General features: G+C 38.2%; 1 protein-coding gene across 1 annotated transcript in view; it reads right to left on the reverse strand.

Moving 5' to 3' along the window:
• LOC103738029 (neuropeptide S receptor) overlaps nt 1-23,170 on the reverse strand; it is a gene marked incomplete at its 3' end in the record, with an annotated part of 190,433 nt that overhangs the window by 27,579 nt on the left and 139,684 nt on the right. The window contains exon 3 of the mRNA XM_008837834.1: nt 7,266-7,369. Within this exon, the coding sequence (XP_008836056.1) occupies nt 7,266-7,369 (104 nt within the window). The remainder of the gene's footprint in view (nt 1-7,265; nt 7,370-23,170) is intronic.

Here is a 23,170-nt window from a genome sequence, read left to right on the forward strand (position 1 = left end):
CAGCATTTACTGATGACGCTTGCATTGCTGCTTATAAGGGGCATCGGCCCATGGATTTTGATTTTGTAGTGCTTTGTATTTGGCATGAGGATACTGCTGGTTTTGTAAAATAAGTTTTGATGTGTTTCTTCCTCTTCAATTTTTTGGAAGAGTTTGAGATAGATTGGTGTTAATTCTTTTTAAAATATTTTGGAGAATGAATCAATAAAGACATCTGGGCACAGGCTTCTCTTGGTCGGGAGGTTTTGATTACTACTCCATCTGCTGCTCATTTTTGTTCTTTTTAATTTTGATATTGATTCATGCTTTTGTCTTTGTAGCTGGTACATTTCTTGGGGTTTCACGGTTTCTTCCATGTTATCTGATTTGTTGGCCTATGCTCACTCACAGGAATCACTTGGGATCACTGGTGTTTCTGTGGTACTAGTTTTAATGTTTCCTCTCTAATTTCTAATTTTATTGGTTTAAAGATTTTCTATCTTTTCATAGGTGAAAAATTATCAACTTAGTCTTTTCAAAAAACAAACTTACAGTTTTGTTGATCCTTTCTATTTATTGGTTAGTGTCTATTTTATTTCTTCTCTCAACTTTGCTTTATTTTTCTTCCTTCTACTAGCTTTGGACTACTTTTGTTCTTCTTCCCTTAGTTCCTTCAGGTATAAAGCTGAGCTGTATATTGATGTCTTCCTTCTTTCTTAATACAGGCATTTATTGCTGTTGACATTTCTCTTATTACTGATTTTGTTGTATCCTTAAGGATTTGTATGTTGCATTTTCATTTGGTTCAGTCTCTCTCTCTCTCTCTCTCTCTCTCTCTCTCATCTCTCTCTCCTTTCTCCATTTGTTATATTGAAACGTTCTGTCTATTACTGACTTCTAGTTTTTCACCATAATGGTTGAAAAAGATGTGTGGTTCGATTTAGGTTTTCAATTTGTTGAGTCTTGTTTTATTACAGTTGTGTTTTGTGTTTTGAATGTGGTTTATCTTGCAGAGATTTGTATGTTAGAAGCTTGTTTCCGATATTTCTCGTGAAATTTTCATTTTAGAGTTTTACCTTTCTACTTTCAGATTTCCACACAATCCTGTTGTAACTTCCTGCATGTTTATTGTTATTTTCTGCTTGGTAATAAATTGCTTATATATTTTAGTTTATTGAATATTTCTAATAGATTATCTTAAATCTTTTTGTGGAAAGCTCAGTGGCTAGAATTCCACAGAAATAATTTCATGTGAATTAATTTCTCCCTGTGAATGAGATGTGTTTTATATTTTTACATGTCCCATATTTTTGTTGTTGAAAGGTCACAGTTTTGAAAACACATTGAACAAAGATTTTAGTTAATTTATTCATTTAAATTGACAAGTACGACTTTCATAAATTTATGGTTTACAAGTTGTTTTTATATATGCGTGCTTCATGGGATGGCTAAAGTAAGTTGTTTAGACAAAAATGTTACCTTACATACTTATTTTTTGTGGTAAGAATACATAAAATCCATTACCTTAGCAATTTTCCAGTACACAAAATATTTTACTAACTGTGGTCACTCTGATATCTAATAGTTCTGTTGAACTTATTCCTCTGAAATGCCAAGTCCTTTGACCAGTTTTCTTAGCGTTTCCATTCTGCAATCTCTGGTAACAATTTTATTCTGTTTGCATTGGTTTAACTCTTTAAAATTCTACATATAGAGCGATCACAGCCTATTCTTCTCTGTGACTGCTGTTTTTCACTTAATACAATATCCTTAAGGTGCAGTCATCTTGTGGCAGATGATAGGATTTCATCACTCTCTGTTTTTAAAGAAACCTTTTTGATGTTTTTGAGACTGGGTCTCCCTGTAGCCCCAGCTGCTTTGGAACTCCCTATGTAGACCAGGCTGGCCCCAATTTCACAGAGTCTGTCTGCCTCTGCTTCCTGAGTGCTGGGTTTAAAGATGTCCACCAGCATACCTGGTATGGATTTCTTCTTTTTTTAATGCTCAGTTACATTTCACTGTGTGTATGAATGTATATGTGTGTACATGCGTGCATGCATGTGTGTATGTGTGTGCATGAGCAGGTGTATGTGTGTGTGTATGTTTGTACATGTGTGGGTTTACATGTGTGTGTGTTCAATTTATTTATCCACTCATTTCATGATAAACTCTTAGGATGTTTCATGTCTTGGTTATTATCACCAATACTGCAATGAACATGAGAGGGCTGATATCTCTTTGGGATATTAGTTTCATATCCTTTGAATATATAGCCAGAAGTGGGATTTCTGGATCCCATATTAGTTCCATTTTCTTGTTTTAGGGCCTTCTTTACTGCTCTCCATGGTGGCTGCACACTTTTCCATCCCTCCCAACAATGTTGTACAAGTGTTCCCTCTTGTCTATGGCCTTGCCAATATTTGCTAGCTTTTGTCTTTCATAACAGCCATCCTAAACCAGAAGGTTTGAGGTGATATCCTCTTAAACTTTTCATTTATACTTTTCTGATAATTAGTGAAAAAGAGCATTTATTTCATATTCCTACCGACTATTTACATGCTTTCTGTTGAGAAATAGCTATTCATGGCCTTCAGTCTTTATTGATTTTGTTTTTTACTGTATTAGTCAGACTTTCATTGCTATAATGAAACCCCTGACACTAACTTTATAAAGAAAAGAGTTTATTTCTTTCACACTTCAGGACTTCCCAAGGGCAAACAGCTTGGTGAGCTGCAACTGGCTCTGGCAAGGGGTCCCTGGTAGACGGCAGATGGCAGAGAAGGAGTTCAGGAAGGATCATACTTTGAATAGGAAATAGAGTAGGCTGAGGTCTGTTTCTCAAGAGATTTCATAGGAACTACCTCCCAAGAGCACACTCCCAACTGAAGGACCTCCCATTAGGTCCCACCTCTTAAAGCATCCAACACTCCTAATATCCCCCACTCAATGGTCAAGCTTTCACTTATGCAAACACTTGGAGGGACACAATCCATCTACATCCAAAGTGTTGAACTTATTATTCAGTTGCTTGGATTCCTCCTATAGTCTGGTAACAAGCCTTTTCTCGGATATTTGGTTTTTCTAATCTAGTCTCCCATTTCATAGGTTGTTGGTACACTTTATTACTTCTTTTGATAGGGAGAAATGTATTCTAGGTTGATGTATTCTCATTTGTCTATTTTTGGTTTTGTTATTTGTGCTTTTAGAATCATATTAAAAATTCCTCACCCAGACAAATTCCATGGTGATTTCTCCTTCATGTTTTATTCTACAACCTTTACAATTTTAACTTTTCTGTTTAAGGTTTTGAGGTTTTTTTGTACATGGTATCAAAGTGTCTCATTTCATCCTTCTTCATATTTTCTACTTCTCCTGGTACTATTTCCTGCAGAGCATTACTTTTCCCTGTTATGCCTTCCTGGCATCATTATTGAAAACCAATCGACAAAAAATTCATTTATTTTGAGGGTTTCTGTTGGTTCTATTCTTCTATATATTTGTTCTTATTCAAGTGCAGTAGGTTTGATTCTTAAAGCTTTCATGGTTTTTGAAATCAAGGAATGTAATGACCCACCTCTTTTCTCCTTATTCAATATTGACTTGGCGATTTGGGAGTTCTGTAATTCCCTATGTATTATAGGTTGTGTTTCTATTTCTGTGAGAAATGTGGTTGGAATTTTGCTAGGATTACATAGCATCTGTAGATCATTTGAACATTTTAGCAATGTTAGTTCTAATCCATGAGCATAAACTCTCTTTCCATTTATTTATGCCTTCTTTAATTTCTTTTTTCCTTTCTTTATGATAGATTATAATTTTTAGTTTGAAAATCTGCCACTCCCTATATAAATGCATTCCTAAGTATTTTATTACATATTTTTATAAGTGGGTGATTTTCTAGATATCTTTCCTGAGTTGTTTTATGCATCGATATTTGCATTTTGATTTAATTTATTCACTAAACTTTCTGGGTGGATTCTTTAGACTCTTCATCTCTAATTCAGAACCTTCCATTTCTTTTTCTTGCTTGGGCTCCTGCTTAGATCTCCAGGTGGGTAGAAGTGGCAAGGGTGTAGGTCAGCTGTGGCTGTATCCTATGGTCTTTATTTTGTCAAGTTGCTTTCTTCTTGTACCTAATTTACTGAACATTATTTTTACCATGAAAAGATACTGAACTTTATAAAATGCCTCAGTCAAAGGAAAGAGGTTTGGACCTTCCCCATTTTCCTCCTGCTACTCCTCTTCTTCTTCTTCTTCTTTCGAATGAATTATTTTTATTTATGAATCTGTTGTTTTACCTACATGTATGCAATACACATATGTGCAATACCATAGAGTACATAAGAAGGCACCAGATCCCCTGGAACTAGAGTTATGGGTGGTTGTTAACCACTGTGTAGGTGCTGGGAACTGAACCTGGGTCCTCTGCAAGAGCAGTCAGTGCTCTAAATCACTGAGTCATGTCTCCAGCACCCTGCCCCCATTTCTTGATAATGGCACAGTTGTGGCCATGCACTTGGTTTTCTATGGGTATCTTATTGCTCAGCTTATGTTTTATAATTTGCTTCATCTCTTGTGTCCTTCACAATTATTCTATAACTCAGGCATCTGTGAACTTAATCAATTTTTTTTGTAAGTATTTTTGAGAAACACCCAGAGGGAAAAGAAGTTTTACAAGGAAAAAGTTCTAAACAAAGTAAAATACAAGCAGCCTTTCAAGTACAGCCTTCCCCAGAATTGCCAAACATGCTGGATGACAGTAGGTTTCTGGGAGAAAGGCTCTGAAAGGGCTCTGTCCCAGATCTGCTCTCTCCAGTGGCTGCTAGACTATTTGTTTTTCCTGTGAATGAATGCTGTTAATTTTCAAGGCTATTATAGAGATGGATACTGCAGGATGAGAATAATTAAGCTAAAATACCACAAAGCCCACTTATTTCTCCAGAGCGGCCATTTTCTTTTATAAGCATTTCTTGATTGTTGTAAACCTTTGGACATTTTCCAGAATCCTGAAAAACTTGATTTCAAAAGTTTTTGCATTTGTTTTTCTACCATCAGAGGCGTCATTTGAGTTTTTCTGTCAAGACATATTTTATATACTATGATTTTAATGTTCATTGCAAATGTAATTGGAAGAAATGTTACTGATATGAATATTTCTTGATTACAGACAATTTAAAGTTGACAAGTATGGAAAAGACAGCATAGATTATAACGTATTTTTGAAAAATGTAAGCCTTTATGTGGGTCTCCAATAGGTCTGGGGTCGTCAACTTCATCTCATGCTTTTATTCTGTCTGGTGGTTCACTTCTCCCCGTATTGAATCAGTTGATTCATAGAACCAAAAGAAAATGTGGCGGTCATGGTGTGAGGTTTCTGAAACTACTTCATGAATACATTGCCATTTCTATCTTGATCACTAGGACAAGCTGCTCTTGGGAAATCCATCATTCATTGTGTTGTGAGGACACTATGAAACAGCTCCAGTAGGCCCAGCTGGAGAGAAAGTGGGTGTTGTGCACAGAATGGGCACCAGCCACCAGCCATGTGAGTGACCGATTGGAACTGAATTGTCTGGCACCAGACCTATCTTCCAAGGTCCTAGTGCCATGGATCTTCTGATTCATGTTTTTGTTATAATTTATTCCTCAAGGATTGATTGCTAATACAATTTTACACTAATTAAAACACTTATCTACAAAAAATATCCTCAAGAAGAAGTTGGAATGTGTTTGTTATGTAAGTACTGCATATCATTACATGATGGGCTCTCCCATGGAATTTGTATCAAATTAATCCAGAGAAAACACCATCCGTCTTCAATGGAAATGGTTCTTTCATGCCCATGAACTTATTTTTTAAAATTTATTTTTATTGAATTATTTGTGTATTTCATACAGAACATCTTAAACAATCATCTTTATACCCCCGTTCCCACTGGCACCCTCCCATAGTCACCCCACTGGAGCCCTTATACTCTGTCATCCTTGTTAATGAACTTTTAAAGTTATATTCAGAGCAGCACAAATAATATTAGCATTATAACTGTTCTCCACTCATTTCCTGGTGATGGAATAATATCAGGACCAAGATCTGAAGATAATAAATGAAATCATAATCTTAGCTCTGAATATGGATGTAAATAGCCTAAAATTCCTAACAAATTGAATCTAAGAGGGCAGAGATTGCCAAAAAGTGAGTTATGTATCTCTAAAGCTACAGTAATTGAGATATGAGGAACAGATCTGAAGAACAGAAATATATTAATGGGAAAAAATTTAGATGATAGCTACACTAATGCCCATTATTAAATAGTACAATTTTTCCATTTGTATTCAAGTCATCTGTTTTGTGTGTGTGAGTATGTGTGTGTGTGTGTGTGTGTGTGTGTGTGTGTGTTATGTGGACAAGTACATGTAGATGCCTACAAATGCAGACGTGAGGTTGGTGTCAGGTGTCTTCCTTAACTGGGCACTACTTATCTTTTGAGATAGAGTCTCTTACTGAACCCCATGCATACCAATTGGCTAGACTTGCTGGACAGTGAGCTCTGGGGATTGGTTTGTCTCTGCCCCTCCAGTGTTGAGTTTATAGATGCACACGACCTTGCCCAGCTTTTATGTGGGTGCTAGGGATCCAAACTCAGATCTTTATGCTTGCACAGCAGGTGCTTTCGCCACTGAGCCTCCTCTCTGGTCCTAGTCAAATCATCTTGTGTTATATATAAATTACATACACACATTATCCATCTATGTGACTTGCAGTGATACCTGTTGACAGATTGACAGGCCCTGTGCAGATAAATTTAAAAATAGATCTTAGAGAAACTGAGAGAATAGTAAGTATTCCAGTTATAAAGTAACTGAAGAAGGAGAATAATTTAGAGAAGGAATTCAGTTGTCAATGGATATTTTTAAAAGTGAAGCTTAGGTGGTAATACGGTAGGTAGTATTTATCTAGTCAAAGTTTTTCAAGAAGAAAAGATTGAGGGGTAAAAAGTAAATATTGACAAAACTTGTGGAGATTATCTAGCCATATTACTGTGGGTGTTGGCCCACCTACTCAGTGCTGTACTTTCTTCTAATTGCTTAGTCGCTACTTTGCATATGGATTATTTTCAGCAAAAGAAATACAATTTTAGAAATTAAACAAATTATATTTGTTCATTTACCTGGAAGGAAGATGGAGTAGTTTGTTGCACGTGAGTAAAACTTTAGTAATTATTTTGCTTGTGACAATGCCCAGAGCTAATGTTGCTGTGTGCTATGATTAGGAAGGTTCTACATACCTGCAAATAGCGAATGACTCTGCAGACCAGGTCAGGAGCCATAAAGTCTCCCGTGAATCGCCAAATAATGTCTGTCAAGATGTTGATCAGTCCTGTAAAAGAGTCTGACAAAGACACACAGTGCTTAGTTTCAGCCTCTCCCAAATTTGTGGGTACGTTGCTGTGAACGTGATCCCTGGGGAGATAATATTTTCTCTCAGCTTAGCAGATGGCTATGGAGGAAAAACAAGACAAGGCAAGAGTTCCCTGTCCTTTAATATCGAAGCTTATATCTACCTAGGAAGGGTTCAGCAGGAGGAGGAGTAACGAGTCATGGAAGAAAGGATCAGTATTCAAGCAAGCACCTTGTGAGACTCAAAGCCAAAACTGGAGAAAGCAAAACTTTACTAAACTCATCTCTCTGTCCTGTAAAGGGAAGACTGTCTTCTCTGTGTCTCCTGTGGGCGAACACTGACTACTGGAAGCTTTGAATCTTGGTTTTTCTCATGGAAGACTTTTTATCTTTTCATAGTGTTCTGACATAAACCCAGGACCTCATGCATGTTAGGAAAGTGTTCTACCACTGAGCTATACCCCAGCCCTTGCTCATTTTTATTAAAATATATTATTTAAATAATGGGTTTCATTATTAAATTTTCAGACATGTATATAACATACTTTAATCATATTCACTCCATTACATCTCCTGTCATCACCATGCCCAATCCCAGCCTCCTTTCTCTCTTCAAATCCTCCTTATATTTTCCTTAAAAGAAGATTCAACACATGGGAGAAAATATGATTATTTGTCTTTCTGGGTCTGGCTTATTTTGCCTAACCTGATGATTTTGGTTCCATTCAAATTCCTGCAAATGATATTTTGTTCTTTATGGCTGAATTTATACTGGTATATATAATGTGCATATGTACCATATCTTTTCTTAACATCTTATTTTTTTATTTTATTATGTGTATGAGAGTGTATTGACTGCATGTACGTAAGTACACTTATGTTGTGCAATGTCCACAGAGATCAGAAGAGAGTGTCAGATCCCTGGAACTGAGTTAAGGACTGTTGTTGGCCACCATGTGGGTGCTGGGAACTGAACCTATGTCTTTTGCAAGAACAGCCAGTGCTCTTAATCACTAAGTGATCTCTCCAGTCCCAATACGTGCTGTATCCTAAAACTCCATTCCTCCATTGATAGGCATCTAGGCCAATTCCACAACTTGGCTACTGTAAATGGTGTCACAGTAACATGTGAGTCCATGTATCTCTGCTACATGCTGACATGGGTACCTTTCACAGTTACCCAGGGGTGATAGAGCTGGGTTATGTGCTAGTTCTATTTTAATGTTCTAGTTTCATTTCTGTTGCTGTGATTAAAAAAAAATCTGGACAGTAAAGCAACCATTGGGGAAAGGTTTATTTGGCTCACAATTCCAAGTTACATCAATGAGGGGGAATCAAGGCAGAAACTGAAGCAGCTAGTCTCCTCACATCCATAGTTAAGGACAAGGAAAATGTAGATGCATCCTTGCTTGCTCACTGCTTTGGCTTAGCCAACTTAGCTCTTATATGGTACAGGGCCCAGCTCATGAAATGGTGCCACCCACTTTCATGGTAGGTCTTCACACCTGATCCAACAGTCAGTACAATCCCCCACAGACAAGTCCACAGGTCAATGTGGTCCAGATAATCCTTAAACTGAGACTCTCTTCTCATGTGATTCTAGGTTACTCACAGAAATCTTCCTGCCTCTGCCTCCTGAGTGCTGGGATTAAAGGCGTCTGCCACCACACCTGCCATACTGATTTTTATAGTGGCTGCACTAATTTGCATTCCCACAACCAATGTGTAGGGGTTCCTTTCCCTTGAATTCTGATCAGCATTGATTCTTTTATTTTCAAATTTTTTATTGATTAATTTTGTTGTTTGACAATTTCATCAGTGGGTACATGCCTGAAGGCAGTGATTTCCCTCTCCCTGAGTTTGTCCTTAGCAAGTAGTTCAGCAGTGAGGGGTGGGGCTCCTGGAGCCCCTCCTCCATTTAAGCTGCTCCTCCATTTAAGCCTGAATGTTGATGGTCAGCTTGATGGGCTTTTTTCAATATATAATTTTTATTGGAATTTTTGTATATTTCATACAATACATCTTAATCATATTCTTGTTAAGACAGTGCAGGCATCCACAGTTGCTATGAGTTTGTGATTCTAATGTCTGTGCCTTGCCCAGAAAATGTTACTTCTAAGGTCTTCTCTTATTTTCCTCTTTTATATTATTTCCACTTCTTATTCTGCATGTTTCCTGAGCCTTAGAGAGGATGGTACAAAAAGTCTTGTTTAGGATTGAGCACACATCCATCACTTATTCTCAGGACCTTATGCAGTCATGAATCTGCGTTTACCACTGTTTGTTGGAAGAAGAGGCTTCTCTGATTAAGGCTGAGTATAAGGTTTATCTATGGGTATAACAATAAATATTTAGAAGGGAGCTTGAAGCTACATTAATTTAGCTAAACAACAAATTCAGTTCCCCCCAGGGCCCATGATCTCCCCCACCTTGCTTTTTTAAAAATTAGTTTCCAGTGTTTCAAATTCAAGCAGAGAGTAGTTGTTTACCTCCACAACCACAGTGCCATTATTACACAAGTATGTGCATATTTCTTGGCCAGGTTGGTCTCATATATCACAAGATTCACAGGTGGGTAAGACAATTGATGTCTTTTCTAGCCCTCAATAGGGTGCATAAACCTCCTGGAGCTATGAAAGCTATCTGGAAAGGAGGCTGCTTCCAGCTCACTTCCAGCTTGTTTTCTCTATATTGCACATCCAAGGTGTGTGGTGTCTTCAGCAATAGGATCTTATCATCTAGTTCTGGTGGGCAACCAAAAGGAATGGCAAGAGTCTGTATTGTTTTGGGGGCCTTGAGGGCCTCCCTGACTAGCAACTCATAAGGAAGTATCCCACCTTTGGCAGTGGGTTTTGTTTAATAACTCACACTTTCTGGGAGCAGTTTTCTTCAGCTACAGTATTTATTCTTGTTTATTTTCTTGATGATAGTCTTTCTAATGGGAATGAGAATGGACTCATAATATACTTTTGCTTTTTATTTAAAGAACAATTTCTTGAGACCAAATAGTTGTTCTGTAACAAATTACTGTTGGAAACTGTTTTGCAAGAGCAACTGTCCACTGTACCAGTGATCAACCTATCAAAGTTACCTTCTTTGACCCTTGAGCTATAATCAGCACCACTGGCCACTCTCTGGGACTTTCATATTTCTTAACTGCAATGGAAAGCCACAAAACATGGTAACTCATTAGGGAGCTGGCCTTGTACCAGAGTATAGGATTGGATTCATGAACATGGAACCCACAGTTTGTATCATATGCCTCATACCCCAGGAGCTGTCCTCTATGAGCCCTGAAATGGACTATTAAGGCACTGCTAAAGTGCATCTTAAAGAGAATGCTCATGCACAATTACATCCCTCTTTATGCTGTGTTCTTTACAGCAAGCTTACATAAGTTTGAGAGCCAAGAGGTAAAGGGTGGAATTGCCTCGCTCAACCTCATTCCAGTGATGCACTGGAGGATTCTAAGTCTCTTTTTCTTTTTGTCTTTCTATAGGTAACAATAAGCAACATCAAAGGCAAGTACATAGGAGCTACATCAAAGTATCAAAATCTTGGAGAAAAGAAATCCTGGGGCAATTCTGGGCTGTGAGGGACATGCTTTTATTATTTTTTCTCCTTCCTTCCTTTGTTCTTTCCTTCATTGGTTAGTTCATTTCTTCTTTTCTTCTTTCTTCCTTCCCTACTTTCCTCCCTCCTTCCTTCCTTCTTTCATTTCTTTCTGTGCATATGGTGTATGTGTGTGGTGGATATACCCATATGTGTGGGAATCTGTGTGTCCATGTGCCTGTGGAGGCCAGAGGAAAACATCGAGTGTCCTCCTTAATCACCTTACTTCCTTTGAGACAGTGTCTCTCACTGAACTAAGCTTGCTGTTTTTCAGCTAGAGTGGCCGGCCAGCAAGCTCCAGGGATCCTCTTGTATTTTTCCCCATTGTGCTGGGGTTACAGGATCACATACAGTCATACCTGGCTTTTTACATGGGTACTGGGAGTCTGAATTCAGACCCTCATGCTTGTACAATAAGTGCTCTTGCCCACTGAGCCATCTCTCTAGCCATCTGTGAGAGAAGTTCTTACTGAGCAGGGTAGACCTGAGAGTTTTGGGCTGTGACCAATCAAATAGGAACACAGAGCATCTCCTGGGAGGAATGGAAGAAATGAACGAGTGAAGTAGATGTTGGAGTTGTTTGGATATTCTCCATTAGTCTACTTATTCCTTAACTGAAAGATAACAGGAAAACTAACTGGAGTTCTAAGTGGCTATGAATAATTACAGTATATTCTGGTAAAATCTGTTTCTCTTCTGGAGTTTAATCTTAAATAAGCCTATTTCTGGGAGTACACTATCCATGCAATTATGCCACAGCATTTGTTAGTTGCTATTAAGCAAATTATGCTATCTCTGATCAGCACACGCTATTTAGTACCTTAGTAATGAGTACACTGCAAATAAACTGGCCCTAAGTAGTAATTAATAGGACCTCAGGAATAAAGGCTACACTTTAAAGGCCTAATCACTTACATGGATTGCCCCTGCTTCTTAAAATTCATTCTATGAAAGATGCTAGGGAGAGGTAATATGCAGCAAAACAAAGTAGACGCTCATGGGGCATTTTTGCTACTTTAAGGGTGTCACGAAAATGTGAATGTGGGTTCTCATGAGGAGCACAAATGTTGAGGGAGTAGGGAGAAGTCAAGGGTGAGGCTACAGCCTGGCCAATCTAAAAGACCAGGACGAAAATGCCAGGTAAAAATGAGGCAAAGAACATTGGTTCTGGGCACAGAAAAGGACGTGAAAGATGATACAGCGTCTACATCAATAATGACAGCTTGTCATTGGTAAAGCTTAAAATATGAACTAGGAAGTGGGAAGAAATAGAGCTGAAACGTAAGAATTCAGACCTTGTTGGCCCCGGTGCTAGTTGAAAGAGCTGCACTTTTTCAATAAACCAAGGGAGATATTACACATTTATATCTTCAAATGTGTTTTAGATAGATTTATTTAGTTATTGCAGGGAGGATCAGTTTGGCAGATCCACTACTGGAATTATCATTTAGACTAGTTAGGGAGCTGTGGAGAAGTTTGAGAAAGATAATTGGTCTCATGTATGCAAGTTGGAGTAGGGACATGGAGGAGGATAGACTGAGGTAGACTTTATGAGGTGAAATGAGGATTTCATAAGTGATTATTAAAGGTTTGAATCTTTCTGCCATGGGTATCTGTGGTAGACGGGGGCACCTTCAGTTACATCTGAGAATGCCAGAGGGTGATCTCATTAAAATGGAACATTATTAAGTTTGAATTTTACCTGAGGTTTTAGACAGTGTACATTATTATTGGTGTAGGTGTATTGTAATTTATCATGTTTGTATTTATTTTCTTATGTTTCATTCCTTTTCTCCCTTATGTTTCTTCCTGTAGTACTTGATCCTTTAATTTCACTTTTATTTCTGCTATCGGTTTATCATCTCTGCCTCTCTATTTCGTTTAATGTTGACTGAGGGTTTACATGGTATATTCTTAACTTAGCATGGTCTGCTTCCATCTATTGTACAAATTCTTACATAATGTGTACACAGGTGTGGCCAAATCCTTCACAAACTTTATGGTGTTGTTTTGGGATTTATGCCTTACATGTATTATAAAAGCCACTGTTACAATTTTACTTTAAACTTGTCTTTGATAGTTGTTATTAAAATATGAAAAGTATGTTTTTCAGCATTACTCTTCAATTTTACTCTTTTAGAGCTCTTTATATGTTTCATTTCATTAAATGTGCATTCTGGCTGAGTAAACCCTGTCAGAATCCCCTTCCTTTTTTTTTTTTTTTTAAAAAAAAGACTCATTTTTAAGTGTGTGTGTGTATGTATGTGTGTATCTGTGTATGGGTTTGTGCATGAATACAGGTGCCCTTGGATTCCAGAAGAGTGTGAGATTTCCTGAACCGGAATTTCAGGCAATTGTGAGCCACCTGACTGGGTGCTGGGATCTGAACTCAAGTCTATTCAAGAGCAGTATGTGTCCTTAACTGCTGAGCATCTTTTAACACTTCTTAAAATACAACCTTGCTGGTAATGAGTTTTTCCCATTTTGCTTTTGCTTTTTTTTTTTTTTTAAAGTATTGAAATAGTCTTTATTTCACCTTAATTTTAAACAGATATTTTGCCAGATGTAGAATTCTGAGTGATCACTTTTCCTAGTCGGCTTTAAAGATGCTATTTTCTGTTTTGACTTGAACAGTTTCTGACGAGGAGTTTGCACTACTTCTTACCTTTGTTTCTTTATATCTAATGTGCCCTTGTCTTTCCCCCTGGCTGCCTTGTGCTTTCTGTTTAATCCTTCCCAGCACTTTGTTTCCGTTACATGAATACATTTTAAAAAATAATTATTCTGCTTCAGGTTATTTAAAATTTTGTTATTATGGTTTCAGGCCATTTATTATTATTTTTTAATTCTAGAAATTGTGCAAATAATTTTATGGCCTATCTCATTCGCTCTCTGTCCTCTCTCTCTTTCCCTCCCTCTCTCACCCCTCTCTTTCTTCCTGCCCTTTCCCCCTTTATCTCCTTCATCCTTTTCTTCTTTCTGTTTTTCTCATGGGGTTTCATTTTGCATAATGTGCATTGATCTACATTCACATCTCTTAATTCTTACTTTATTACATGAAGCCCATATGGTTCCTCAAATTAGTTCTGTGAAATTAAAAAAAAATTCTCACATTTCTACCTCATAGATTTCCCCTCTCTACTGAAATGATCATACAGTTATCTGTTGTCCTTTTCTCCTAGAAAGGTTTCCTGATTGATCATAGTTATTTACCAGAGAGATTTCAATCAGCTTTTGTTTTAAAGTCATTTTAGAAGTTGAAAAAATAGTATAGAAAGTTCCAACTCTTGGGCAATCAAAGTATAAAGATGGAAACCAAAATTGATGTTAACACTATTAACTAAATACAGTACTTATGGAGGTATTACAGTTTATTTTTATTTTTTTTATGTGTGAGTGTTTTGCCTGCATATGTGTAAGTGCACCATGTGCATGCAATGCCATAGAGGCCAGAAGAGAGTGTAAGATCCTCTGGAATGGAGTTGTGGACAGTTGTTAACACCATGTGGGTGCTGGAAACCAAACCCAGGTCCTCCACAACAGCAGCACTCTTACCTGCTGAGCCATCTCTCCAGCCCCACTTTTTTATGTCTACATATTTAATCTCACATACAGTAACACCATTAACACCACAGTCAGGATACAAAACATGTTTTTCCCATTATGATAAAGAATTTCCTATCTGTGTGCAAGTTTGCCTGCCTTTAATCCCAGTCCTTGGGAGGTAGAGGCAGGCAGATCTCTGTGAGATAGAGGCCAGTCAAGTCTACATAGTGAGTTCCAGGCCAGCTGGGGGGCCACAGGGAGACCCTGTCTCAAAAAAAAATTTCCTATACATTAGCCACTCCCTCTATTCATCTCTATTCCCTAGTGACCACTGATCTGCCCATTATTATACCTTTGCTGTTTTAAGAATTTTATGGAAGTAACAAGTTACTAGTTTTTAGATATTTAACTTCTTTTTGAAAACAGCATGATGTCTTTGAGATTCATTTAAGCTGTTGTGCAATCATGTTTATTCTTTTCTTCCTGTAAACAGTGTTAAATGGTGTGGAACTATGGTCTGTTTATCCATTCACCCACTGGAAGATATTTGGATTATTTTCAATTTTAAATTATTTCAAACACAGCTGATAAACATTTGCACACAGGTTTTGCGTGAACATTTTCATTTCTCTAGTAAATACTCAGGAATAAATGTTTTGTGTCAAAGGGTAAGTGTAGGTTTCACTTCATAGAACACTGCTCAAGACTCTCCCAGCACTGCTGTGATCCCCTGTTTTCCCACCAACAGTATCTGCCCTACCATGACTCCACATCCTCGTCAGCCTTTCTACTGTATGTTTTCTTATAGCTGGTCTGTTACGTAGGGAGTAGTATCTTATCATGGCTTCATTTGTCATTGCCCTAGAGTATTAACAAGGCTGAACATTTTTGCATGGGTTTATTTGCTGTCTACATGTCCTCTTTCTTGATACTTATTTTGTTCTTTCTGCTTTATAATACTTGTTTTAGAGTTCCTATCTGATAGCAGCACCAATGTTGGAGTCCTTTCTCTCTCTCTCTCTCTCTCTCTCTCTCTCTCTCTCTCTCTAATTCTTTTGGTTGCTTTGGTTCTTAACAATGGGCTGCGTTGTCTCTCTGAGTCTTATATATTTTGATTGAATGACAGACATGGAAGTGCACAAAAGTGGACTAGGGAGATAACTCAGTCAATAAAGAGCTTCTTGTACAACCATTAGGACCTGAGTTCAATTTCCAGAAACTGTGTTAAACAAAAAGTCAGGCACAGTGGTGCATGCTTGTAATCCCAGTGCTGGGGAGGCAGAGACAGGCAGATCCCTGGGGTTCTGTATGTATAAACTTCAACACACACACAGGGGGTGGGGGGGGAGAGAGAGAGAGACAGAGAGACAGAGACACAGAGAGACACAGAGAGACACAAAAATAGAGACAGAAATAAAAGAGCATAAGCCTTTGAGATAGATTCTAGTATATCTAAAAATGGACACGGTTCTCTAAGGATTTTCAAGTGAGATATTGAATCAATCTATTTGGGACTCTAGCAAGCCTGGGTTTAGTTTGTAAAATCCTCCTTAGTCTCCCATAGGCTTTTGTAAGATCCTCCTTAGTCCCTTAGGGTGGCGGCCGGGAATTTTAATACAGCGGTGTCTGCTCTGCTCTAACGCTCTACTGTTTGCACCTCAATACTTGCGAGCTGCTGGCTACTAGGGCCTCTTTCCCTGTTTTTTTTTTTTTTTTTTTTTTTTTTTTGCGACAGGGTCTGTCACTGGCCTGTAGTTTGCCAAGTAAGGCTAGGCTAGCTGGCAGCAAGCCTCAGGGATCTGTCTGTCTCTGCCTTCCCAGCTCTAGCTTTGGGATTACAAATGTGCCCCACCCTGCCCAGCTCTTTGATGTGGGTTCTGGGGATCAGCCGCAGGTCCTAAGACTTGAACAGTAAGTACTTTCCAGTCCAACATATATTGTTTCTTAAGTAAGAGTTTCTGCTATGTTCTTTGTTATGCAAGAGACATTCCTATTGGAGTCATGGATGCTTTCCTCCTTGTCAAACCCAGATCCAGCAATAACTCTGAGCGTTGCATTGCTTTCTGTCTGCCCCTGGGTCATAGCTGAGTTTTCTCAAATTGGGGAATGATGTTAGGACAGGGTTCCTCCTCCTCTTGTAACTCAGCATTGGAAGATCTGTCAGAGACAGAAAGAAGTCCTGTCCAGGCCATGTCACCAACTTTGATACTATTTCTAGTCTTTCTGATGGTGGCAGTTCTAAATTCTGTCATACAGAGATGACAGACCAGCCAAGTACCTAGGAAAAGTGTTATCAAATTAAACCAAGCAAGATCCAATGCAAGCTCTTCTATAAATAACTTATGAAAAGTGAAAAGATGTTTCTGTTCGCAAATTTAAAATAATCGTTAGAATCCTTCAACAGATTGCTGCTAATTAGATTGAGAATTAAACAGCTTTGTATGAGCGTAGAGTTAATTAATAGCTCATTACTTTTTTAATAAGCCAAATTCATTTGGAAACAGAAGAGAGACAGCAAAGTTCATCACGGATGAGACGTTAGATTGGGATTATTTCTTATTAGCAGTTGGTTAATTGACAAAAACAATTGATTAAAGATATAAGGCATACTAAAAGGCAACATGCAGTTGACTAGGGGATAACAGTCCCTTATAGTTCTCCTCAATGATGGACCCCATGTGTTGCACTATCAACATACCAAACAAGATGTTCCTGCTGGTGAATTAGTAGAACATCTAGTGTATGTACAACCAGCACATTTTTGATTGGATATAATACCTGAATATAATGTTCCTACGGGTGGAACATACATCTGGTACTATAGACCTGGCCAACCCCCTGTGGCAGGGGAGAATATAGGCCCCAGTGGCAAATCACTGCAATTGCTTTGTTAGATGGAAATGATGAACCTGCTAAAGTACCGACCAAGCATTTGTGTTTACCTCCATAGGTTGAGTTATTACAGCAGTCACTCTTTAGATGTTCTTGCTTCTTGCTGTGTGTGTTTTTATAGTAGATGGAATCCCACTGAAACTGGCCAGCAGCCCATAGAAAACAGGTGATGCAGAAACCTGACAGTTCGGTGCCTTGTCACAAAGGGAAGAAGATCATCCCACACCTACCACCCCCTCCAAGGCTCAGGGACTTTTGTGGAAGAGGTTGGCAGAAAGAATATAAGAGCTGGAGGAAGGGGTGGAGTGTTCTGGAAGTGTCCTCTGACCACTATACAGGCAAGCTATTGTCACACCTCCTTCCCATGCTCATCAAGGAGTTGAGGGGGTAGTCAGTTACCCCTACCACCCAATCAGTTGACCTTAGCTGCATGTGGGGGCAGGGGCAAAGGATATTTAAACTGAGAACACCAAGAAGCACCTCTCTCACCATTTTGTGAGGCTGTCAGGAGGTCACAGGGTCTGTATTTGTGTGTGGACTTTACAGCACAGCCGTAAATGTGGGGCACCCACCCTTCTGTAAATAAACCCCTACCTTATGCTCTGTAAAAAGTAATAAATAAATAAAATACTTTTTTTAAAAAAAGATATAAGGCACACATATTATCTGCCTTAAGTATTTTAACACAAAATATAATTGTACATTTATTTTTTTCTTCTTAAAAAATTTAAATTTTATTTATATTTATTTTAGTATATGAGTTTATTGCTTGCATACAAGTGTGTCTGTGTTGTACAAAGCTCATGTAGAACAGAAGAGGGTGTTGGATTCTCCCTGAAACTAGAGTTATGGATGGTTATTAGCTGCCATGTGGGTGCTGGGAATTGAACATGGGTCCTCTGCAAGAGCAGCTAGTATTCTTAACTGCTGAATCACCTCTCCACTCCCTTATTTTTCATTTCTTTAGTGTAGGGCCAAGATTTTGATTTGGTTTTATGTCTCATCTTTTTTTTTAACATAAAACATACACATAATACATCTTTTATGATTTCCAAGTTTGGTTTCTTTAAATGATCTTGAGAAATTGCGACACCAGCAAAGCAGTCTGAGGCAGGATCTTATTGGAGGGATTTTTATAATCATCCTTCATCTTTCATAGTGGATCCCTTGAATTTAATTCTACTTCAGCTTTTCTAGTGACTCACTGAAAAATGTCAACTTTCAAAGTATCCCTTAGAGACTGTGATGCTTGTCACAGGACTCAGTCAGGGAGTTTGCTGAAGGAGAGCCCCTCAGTCTAGTAAAGCAGATCTGAAGATGCTGATGAGAGCGGCCATGGGAAACCGTTCCTGTTCCCTGTCCACACTCAGTGCTTCACTCTGCCATGTCCTTCCTTTACCTTCTCTGTTGGCTCGGGATGATCGTTTTGAACTCTACCAGAAGAACATCTATTTCCTTAAGACTCAAGGTTACTTCCCTTTATGCCTGCTGAGCTTGGCTTGATTATTCCCTCTTCTGTCTGTGCTTCTTCCTATCCCTATTGAATAGTACCTATAACACACACACACACACACACACACATTTTATTTATCTCTGTGGAACACATTATATATATATTGTATCTCTAAAATATGCAATGCTTACTCAATTTTTTGAGTGCTGTTTTAAGGCTGGATCAGGGAATGGGGATACATATAGGATAAAAGCTTATTTACTTGTGATTTAAAAAAAAAACTATTCTTGATATTGCCAAGGGTCCATTTCCCTTTCACTTTTTTGACAACTAAATACTTGAAGGTACTCTAAATGTAATAAGATTTAGAGACTTTATGTGGAAGTTTATTTAATGATAGAACTTGCATTGACCAACTTCATGCCAGGTACTTAATTGCCATTTAAAATTATTTCTCAAAAAATAAAGTCATGTCTCTCTGTTTTGGGGTTTACAATATTAATATGATTTTGGCATTGTGCCCTTCACCAAGATGCAGTACCAGCTGAGCTTAATGGCCCAAACTGTCAACACCCTGGCTCTTTATTAATCCCAGGGAAGTGGCCTGCACCTCAGTCATTACTGCTCAATTAGGTAAGAAATCATTACATCCATTATCATTAGAGGAGGCTCTTCACAGAAAGCTTTGTTCCTGAGATTTTCAAATAGTCTCCCCAACTCACACTCTCAATGTCTCCTTCTCTCCACTAGACATTCTCTGAAAAAAATGAACATCTCATATTTAATTGAAGAAGCCCAAATCCTCTTCAAACTCATTCTCTTGTGTACAGAAAGCAACCATCTCATTAAATGACGTTGATTGCTTGTCTGGGTTGTTGATTACTGTGGATGCTGAAGAATTCTCATCCTCATGTGTGCAAGCATCAAGTTCCAGAAGAACAAATGATCCCGTGAAATGAGGCTTGGTGTTACCACTACCACTCCTCTCCACTCAAAGGGGAAATATATTGAGGAAGAGTGGTTTGTAATCCTACAGCATGCTCTCAAACTGATTGGGGGTGAATGCAGGAAATGAACAACTAACTTGCCTCCTTTTAATGAAATTTTATTTTCCTATTAAGAAGAATTCACACAAATAGTCTGAGGGGTTTAGACACCAAGTGATGGAGAGTTCCACTGCAGTTGTTCTGGCTTTCATTTTACCCTGCTGCCTCCATGTGCAGGCTTGTGCACACATACTGCTTGTCCAGATCAGCCCCCTGCCTCAGCAAAGAACTGGGTGTATCTGTGAGCAGCACAGTCCAGCTGTTGGAATCTTGTAGCTCGCCTCAGAATTCTTATTGAGATTATGTGATTCAAAGCACTACCAAGAGCTAATTGAACCGGGTGTAAAGATGCAGTCATTTCTACCCAGTAGGAAACTCCTTTAACAAACTGGCAGTGACTGTCAGATTGACATCACACACTGGTGTGTCTTCCTGTCAAATCCCATTTTTTCCCTTTTCTCAGGTGTGAAAGCCTTGGGTACCTAATTCTGTTTTATCAGTTGCTTCTCAAAGTCCACAACATGCATATATGATCAGACAGAAAAGATACAAGATCATTCCAGGGATAGTCTTTTGTGATGTTTTGATGAATAATCTAAGATCTTAGCAAATATCTATTAATTCAAGATTAAAGCCATGAAGAATGCTACCAGAATGCCAGAGAGAACTATGCCACAAGGATTGCCATGCAGTTGGTTCACCAGGTAGCCTGTGCTTGACCATCCTGCTTCTGGTTTCTATGAAGATCTGTAAGAACCACTAACTGATTCACTCAATGTGGAGATATTATTGAGCACATTTTACTACGGCATAGAACTTTTCTCTATAAGAGCTCCACAGAATCAGCAACTATACAGGACCTTGAAGCCTAAATTTATTTATTTTTATTCCTCTGTGGTAATGGTTTCATGTCATACCTGTTTGAGTCTGTATTTTTCATTTCATTGGGAATATTCTCACATGGACAGGGAGTATGTGCAGAATGGCGCTTGGCTGTGGAGTTCTGAATGCTGGCCCTGCAACAAGATAGTTAAGCAATTGTAGGCATGTTGCTAACCTCACTGAAGCCTACGTCCTTTGTACAATTGGGTAATAAAACTATTTGATTAATAGGGATACTGCAAAGGTTAAATGAGATAATGATAAGATGCTCAGCACATAAACCTTGGATGCTTTTTATGGTGTTGATGCAATGAATAGGGCCAAGTATGAGGTAGGTTGTTGCATGAACTGAGAATGAGAGCTTGTGTCATGCCAGAAAGTCTTGTGCTTGTAGGCAACCTGTAGAAGAAGGCTTTCTGAAAAGGAAATGATAAATAGGAAGAAGACGCTTTATTTAAACTAGACCTACAATAAAGACTTATCTTGATGATGTATTGTACTTAATCTAATACATTTGATGCACTGTAGAAAGCAGTAGTGGTTAAATCAATTGGCAAAGTGAAAAGAATTAAACCAGTCCTTGTGAGAATAAAACATAAAAAAGACTAATTTTTTTATGATTCAGGGATTGTACTTCTATTTGTTAATAGAGTTGCTATTTGTGGGACAATTCTTTGTTTGGCTACATGGTCCTGTACATTACAAGAAATTTGGCATTCCTGACTGTACTTACTTAATGCCAGAAATAACCACCTCATCTCCATCTTACTACAACTTCAGATTCCCTATTCATGAGAATAGTCTCCAATAAATCACTGTGAGACTATGGAAGGACATCCAGAGGTCAACTGAGAATATGACCCAATATTTGCAGAGCAGTCTTAATTTCTATCAGTCATGAGTATACCTGTGGCTCTTTCGTCCAAACTTGTCCTGGCCTACATGACTCTGTGGTAATGGGTGACTGTAGAACTGGGGCTATGAAAAGCACAAGGTAAACCAGAGCAGCTGGTGTTCTAGAAGGTAAAGAAATACCCAGAAGATGCTGAGAAACAGTTTGGCAGGAAGAGGACCAAATTGTAGGGCTTTCCTTGTCCAACTGGCACTCTGTATATCAAATTAATGAAGAGAACAAATAATAATCTGTTTGGAAAATGAGAATCCATGTTACCATATTGATACAAACAAAGAAATAGACAATGGAACATTTGTTTTATACTGTATAGCCAAATGATAACTGGAAGGAATGGTGTAGTTAAGCAATCAGAACTTGGAAACCTTTCTAGCATTGATTCTGGATCCAAATCCTGAGAGCTGTAAGCCAAAGTCTGAGTAACTAGATGATTATACAGTTTTATAATACTGTTCTTTGAAATGGGAAAAACAGTAACATTACAAGGGAGAAATCTGATGATAATGTCACCAGTAATAGTGCAAATTGATGTCCTGTGTCAGGTGACATTTTATCCTAAGGGGAGCCTGACATCATTTCTGTGGCACATCTCCTTAAAGTCCATAATCTAACCTGATTAGCAGGAAGTGTGACAACCCCAAACTGAGGGACAGTTTGCAATGTATCTAACATGTATAATTAAAAAACATGGATGTTATAAGACAGAGACTTAAGAACCTGTAACAAATTAAAGACTTAAGACACATGGCAACTGAATTCAATGCCTGATTCAGGATTTCTTCTCTTGTAAAGGCTATTCTTGGGGTAATTGCTGACATTTCAAGCTAGTTTGTAGACTACACAGTAGGTAGAGATGATTGATGGATGGATGGATGGATGGATGGAAGGAAAGATACTTACTTGGATAGATAGGTAGAAAAGATAGAGAAAATTATAAAGCCAATCTGTAAAATAGTAACACTTGAGGAATATGTGTAAAAGTTTCATGGTAATATTTGTACTATTGTTGATTTCCTATAATCCTGAAATTTATATCAAAATGCTAAGCTAACAATAAAAAAAATTCCTGGTTGAGTGGATATATGACATCATCCTTCAGCCCATAGCAGTAGGGCTGGCAAGATACAGTGATTGTGAATTTTTCATAGTACTGAAGACATGAGCACTATACTAAAACATGTCATGATAAGGTGGGTTTTTAACACTGTTTAGTAATTATTTCCCATTCAGTTTGTATAGTCCTTCCTATGCAATGGAGTGCTATTTACTCAGAAAGAGATCTGGAGTGTGGGCTGATGGCTGTCTCCATTAGATATTGAATCTTCACAGTCTGATAGCAGGGAGGTCCAGGATCCAGAGATAAAAATGTTATTAAAAACAATCACAGCAGCTATCACATATGATGTGCAAATGTTAAGCATTATTCTGAGCACCAAATTTTGAAGAATT

Source organism: Nannospalax galili, unplaced genomic scaffold (genome assembly GCF_000622305.1).
Source record: "Nannospalax galili isolate Female #2095 unplaced genomic scaffold, S.galili_v1.0 scaffold739, whole genome shotgun sequence".
NCBI classification, from domain to species: domain Eukaryota; kingdom Metazoa; phylum Chordata; class Mammalia; order Rodentia; family Spalacidae; genus Nannospalax; species Nannospalax galili.